The sequence below is a fragment of the Choloepus didactylus genome, chromosome 9 (assembly GCF_015220235.1).
Source record: "Choloepus didactylus isolate mChoDid1 chromosome 9, mChoDid1.pri, whole genome shotgun sequence".
NCBI classification, from domain to species: Eukaryota; Metazoa; Chordata; class Mammalia; order Pilosa; family Megalonychidae; genus Choloepus; species Choloepus didactylus.
In genome coordinates this window covers 41,001,761-41,008,162 of record NC_051315.1, presented here as the reverse complement: position 1 = coordinate 41,008,162, position 6,402 = coordinate 41,001,761, and the positions used below count along the sequence as shown (strand labels likewise).

At 39.5% G+C, this 6,402-nt stretch overlaps 1 protein-coding gene across 1 annotated transcript in view; it reads right to left on the bottom strand.

Moving 5' to 3' along the window:
• Positions 1-534: 534 nt before the first annotated feature.
• ARL6IP6 (ADP ribosylation factor like GTPase 6 interacting protein 6) overlaps positions 535-6,402 on the bottom strand; it is an 80,872-nt gene continuing 75,004 nt past the window's right edge. Inside the window, exon 4 of the mRNA XM_037849125.1 lies at positions 535-647. Coding sequence (XP_037705053.1) covers positions 563-647 — 85 coding nt within the window. The 3' untranslated portion in view covers positions 535-562. The remainder of the gene's footprint in view (positions 648-6,402) is intronic.

Genomic DNA, 6,402 nt, shown 5'->3' with positions numbered 1-6,402 from the left:
TTTCCAATTTATTCAGACAGATATCTTGAGAATATGTGTGGGAATTGATATTAAGAGTGAAGGATAATGGTGAAAGGAACATAAAGTTGAATCAGGTCAAATTTATTGATATGGGCCCACTAAGCAGAGATTCTGGATTCAGTGTTGTAGCTGAAGTGGTTGTAAAGGGTTTTAACAGCTTGGTTAGTTGGTTGGTTAAAGCATGGACCAGAAAGAAGGTGGCCTACACTAAAGAAAGTTGTACTGCCAGAACTGATTTGGTATATTGTAGAGGAAGGCATCCAAAGGCTTAGGGAGATTAGAATGTAAGTGTAGGTTTATCACATCAGATCTGCTCACCCACATCAGGAAGGTCCAGAGGAGGATTTTATAACCAAGTACATAGGATGACTCCTTCTGTCATTCTGTGGTTACCAGTCAGCCGCTTATCCCAGCTACTCCTGTCATTGTCCAACAGGATCATAAACAAAGTAGCCATGGTGGCAAGGATGGAGTTTATGCATTGACTCAACAACATGGACTTCCACTTACCAAGGCCAACCTTGCTCAGCCATTACTGAATTCATTCAGCCATTAATGAATCTTCTTGCAGCAGAGACCAACACTGTGTCTGCAATATGGTGCCATTCCTTGGGGTTATCAGCCAGCTACCTGTGGCAGATTGATTACATTAGAACCATCTCCATCATGGAAGGGACAGTGCTTTCTTCCTACTGGAATAGTCACTTACTCTGTATATGGATTGCTTTCCCTAAATGCAATACTTCTGCCAAAACTACCACCTGTGGACTTACAGAGCATCTTATCCACAATCACGGCATTCCACACAGCATTGCTTCTGATCAGGGAACTCACTTCATAGTAAATCAAGTGTGGCAGTGGGCCCATGCTTAGGGAATTCATTGGTTTTCCCATGTTTCCCATCATTCTGAAGCAGCAGGCTTGATAAAATGGTGGAATGCCCTTGTGAAGATACAGTTACAGTGGCAGCTAGTTGGATATCCCTCGTAGGGTGGAAGCAATGTCTGTTGGGAGGCTGTGTATCTCTAAATCAGCATCTAATATATGGCACTGTTTCTCCCATAGCTAGGATTCACAGGTCTAGGAATCAAGGGACAGAAATGAGAATGGCACCACTTACTACTAGCACTAGTGATCCACTAACAAAATTTGCCTTCCTATCTCTGTGACCTTATGCTATGCTGGTCTAAAGGTCTAAGTTCCAAAGGGAAGGATGCTTCCACCAGGAGACACACAATGATTCCATGATTTTCCATTGAACTGGAAGTTAAAACTGCCACCAGGCCCCATTGGGCTCCTAGTCCCTCTGCATCAATGGGCAAAGATGTGAGTTACTATACTGGCTGGGGTGATTGATCCTGATTCTAAGGGGAAATTGGATTTCTATTAGACAATGGAAGTATGGAAGAGTTTGTCTGGAATAATAAGAGCCCTTAGAGTGTCTCCCATAGTACTCCCATGCCCAGTGACTAAAATCAATCCAAAACTACATAAGCCAATCCATGCAGGACTACTAATGGCCCCGTACCCTTAAGTAATGAATGTTTGGGTCATTCCACCAAGCAGAGAACCATGACCAACTGAAATATTCCTGAGGGCAAAGGGTATGGAGTATGGAATGGGTAGTAGAAGAAGGTAGTTATAAATACCAGCTATGACCATGCGAATAATTGTAAACATGAGGACTGTGATATTTATCAGTATTTCTTTTTTATTTTTTATGAATATATTTGAATATATATATATAAATGGCAAATATTATTTTCTTCTCCTTCTTATCCCCTTATTATCTAACATCAGATGTATTAATAATAGTTAATTTTACATCACAGTATTTAAGTCACAGTTATCAAGAAGAGTCACCATCACCCAAGGACTTTGCATCCTTTTCTGGGGAAAGGATTAGCATGTTTTCAGTTGTCTGTAGGATAATTGTAACATGTTTAGGTGGTAGTATGACTTTGTTATTGCCTTTGTTTGGTGATTAAGTATGATATATGGAAATGTGTATGGATGTCAAATTGACAAGAGATGGACTATGATGGTCAGCTTTATGTGTCAATTTGGCTAGGATATTGCTGCAATTATTCAAACTCTGCCTAGGTATTGCTGGGAAGGTAATTTGTAGATGTGACTAACATCTACAATCAGTTGTCTTTATGTAAAGGAGATAATCTCGGTGGGCTTCATCTCATCAGTTGAAAGGCCTTAAGAGCAGAATTGAGATTTCCCAGAGAATGAAATTTTGCCTCAAGACTGCAGCATCAGATCCAGTTTGCCCTACGTGATGGCTTGCCTTTCGTATTTGATTTACCCAGCCAGCCTTTACTCACTTATAATCCTGCTGCTCTTTTTTTAAATTCAGTTTTACTGAGATATATTCACATACCATACAATCATCCACAGTGTACAATCAGTTGTTCACAGTGCCATCATAGAGTTGTGCATTCATCACCCCAATCAATTTTTGAACATTTTCCTTACTCCAGAAAGAATAAAAATAAGAAAAAAAATAAAAGTAAAAAGAACACCCAAAGCATTCCATCACTCCCATCCCACCCTATTTTTTATTTGGTTTTTGTCCCCATTTTTCTACTCATCCATCCATACCCTGGATAAAGGGAGTGTGATCCACAAGGTTTTCACAATCACACTGTCATACCTTGTAAGCTACATAGTTATTCAGTTATTGTCAAGAATCAAGGCTACTGGGTGGCAGTTTGGCAGTTTCGGGTATTTCCTTCTAGATATTCCAATACACTAAAAACTAAAAAGGGGTATCTATATAGTGCCTAAAAATAACCTCCAGAGTGACGTCTTGACTCTATTTGAGATCTCTCAGCCACTGAAACTTTATTTTGTTTCATTTCACTTTCCCCTTTTGGTCAAGATTTTCTCAATCCTATGGTGCCAGGTCCAGGCTCATCACTAGGAGTCATGTCCTGAGTCACAGGGAGATTTACACCCCTGGGAGTCATGTCCCACGTGGTGGGGAGGAGAGGGGAGCAGTGAGTTTACCTGCTGAGTGGGTTTAGAGAGAGAGAGTGAGACCACATCTGAGCAAAAAAGAGGTTCTCTGGGGGAGACTCTTAGGCACAATTGTAAGTAGGCTTAGCCTCTCCTTTGCAGTAACAAGCTTTATAAGGGCAAGCCCCAAGATCGAGGGCTCAGCCTCCAAATTTTTAGTCCTCAATGTTTGTGAGAATATCAGTAATAACCCAGGTGGGGAAGTCCAACATTTCCACATTTTTCCCACAGTTCCTCATGTGGGCTCTGCAAATATTTTATTCTCTGCTCAAATTACTTTGGGATGTATTGGGATTTTGCACTAACCTGTGCAAACCTACCAGATCTCACTTCCTATCCAAAGATCCATGTAATTATGGTGTTTGAATAAACTGACCATACAAGTTAAATTATTTAGTGTGCTAGAGAAAATATAGATCCTGCACCAAATAAACATCTCCTCCATTGGTCTCACACAAAAGTTGAAGTTTTAAAACACAGTCAATATTGTCCTTGACTCTTTGGCCTGATTTGCCTTAGTCCTAACCAGATCTGCTTCATTCATCTCTCTAACTGAAGTCTGGACTCTTTTTCAGCTGTTTTTAACAGTTGCTGTATGCGCTAATACTGACATTCCTGGTTGCCAAGCTCTAGCTCTGAGTTTCAGGTGTCACACCGATACCTAAATTTCCAGAGACCAATCAGGTTATACGCAAAGAGCTCAGCATCTCAGAATTTGGAGATAACCATCACAGCTCAGGAATATATGTGAGAGCTTACAATCTAGAGACAATTACATTAAGCATTCCCCTGACAAACTGTGTTCTAAGATTCAATTCTCAGAGTTTACACATTATAGTTAGTCTATATTAATGAGGCATTATAACATTTGTCTTTTCGTTTCTGGCATACTTCACTCAAACTGCTGTCCTCAAGATCCATTCACCTAGTTGCATCTCACAGCCTCATTCCTTCTTGCAATTGCTCAAAATTCTATTATATACTATATTAGTTAGGGTTCTCTAGGGAAACAGAATCAACAAGAGATATCTATAAATATAAGATTTATAAGTGTCTCATGCAACTGTGGGTATGCATGAGTACAAATTCAGTAGGGCAGGCAGCAAACTAGCAACTCCAATGAAGGTGTTCGATGAACTCCTCAAGCAACGAACTGGCAACTTTGATGAACTCTTCAGGAAATGCTTCGCTGGTCAGCCGAAGAAGAAATGAAGGTCTTCTATCTGTCTCACCTAAAAGTCTTCAACTGATTGGATTAAATCCAGCTGATTGCATTCTCATTGTAGAAGACACACCCTTTGTTGATGTCATCAGTCACAGCTTCAGCCAGTTGACTGATGATTTAATAAACCAGCTTTCTGGTTTATTAACCAGCCACAAATGTCCTTGCAGTAATGGTTAGGCCAGTGCTTGCTTGACCAGACACCTAGGTACCATCAACTGGCCACATTGATACATGAACCTAACCATCACATATGCATACACCACAGTTCACCATTCTGTTCATCAGTCAATATACCTTTAGGCCACCTCAATCTATTGCAAATCATGAATTCTGCCACCATAAACATCAGAGTGCAAAGGTTCATTCGTGTCCCTGCTCTCAGATCTTCTGAGTATATACCCTATAATGAGGTTGCAGGACCATATGGCACCCACATACTCAGGCTTCTTGTGGGACCACCACACTGTCTTCCAGAGGCTACACCACTCTACTTCCCCACCAACAATAAATAGGTACATACCTCTCTCTCCGTTTTTTCTCTAGCACTCGTATTCCTCTGTTTATATTTTTCCTTGCAATTTTATAGAGATATATTCACATACTAAACAATCATCCACAGTGTACAATCAATTGTTCACAATATTATATAGTTATGCATTCATCATAATCAGCACTTGAACATATTCACTGCTCCCCCCAATTTTAAAAATAATAAAAAAGATTTTTAAAAAATACAAGTTCATACAACACCACTACCAAGAATCCCATACCCCTCCCTTATATCCCCCCTCATAGACATTTAGCTTTTGTATGTTGCCTTTGTTACATTTAATGGCAGCATATTACAATGTTACTGTTAACCATAGACTCCAGTTTGCATTGATTTTATTTTTTCCCCAATACCATCCCTTTTTCAACACCTTGCAAGGTTGACATTCATTTGTTCTCCCACATGTAAAAACATTTTTGTATTTGTACATTTAGTCACCATCATTGACCCCTCTAGATTTCACTAAGTTATACAGTCCCAGTCTTTACTGTCTATCTTTCCTTCTGGTGTCATACATGCCCCTAGCCCTCCTCTTTCGGCTTTACTCACAGACATCTTTGTTCTGTGTACTTACAAATTGTGCTACCATCACACAATATTATACTATCCATTCCTAGATCTAAACAATCAATCCTGTTGAACACTCTATACTCCTTCAGCATCAAATGCTCAATCTCTACCCTCTTTCTATCTCCTGATAACCTGTGTTCTCAGCTTGAACTGTCCAAGTTTGCTCATTAATGTTACCTCATATTAATGAGACCATACAGTATCTGTCCTTTAGTTTCTGGCTAACTTCACTCAACATAATGTCCTCAAAGTTCATCCACATTGTTATATGTTCTGTGACTTCATTTTGTCTTACAGCTGCATAATATTCCATTGTGTGTATTACCATAGTTTGTTTATCCACTGGTCTGTTGATGGACAGTTGAGCTGTTTCCATTTCTTGGCAATTGTGAATAATGCCGCAATAAACATCAGTTTACACATGTCCGTTTGTGTCTTAGCTTTCATTTCCTCTGAGTATATACCTAGTAATGGAATAGCTGGATCATATGGCAATTCTATTCTTAGCTTCCTGAGGAACTGCCACACTGTCTTCAAGACTGGTTGCACCATTCTATATTCCCACCAACAGTGAATAAGTGTGCCTCTTTCTCCCCATCCTCTCCAGGACTTGTAATTTTCTGCTTTTTTTTTTTTTTTTGATAAAGCCCATTCTAGTAGGTGTGAGATAACGTCTCATTGTGGTTTTGATTTGCATTTCCCTAATTGCCAGTGAGGTTGAGCAACTTTTCATATGTTTTTGAGCCATTTGTATTTCCTCTTCAGAAAAGTGCCTATCCATGACTTTTGGCAATTTTTAAATTGGGTAGTTCGTCTTTCTGTTGTTGAGTTGTAGAATCTCTTTATGTGGTTTCCAAATATTCCAAATATGTGGTTTCCAAATATTGTCTCCCATTGCATAGGCTGCCTTTTTACTTTCCTGACAAAATCCTTTGATGTACAAAAGTGTTTAATTTTGAGGAGATCCCATTTATCTATTTCTTTGATTGCTGGCGCTTTGGGTGTAAGG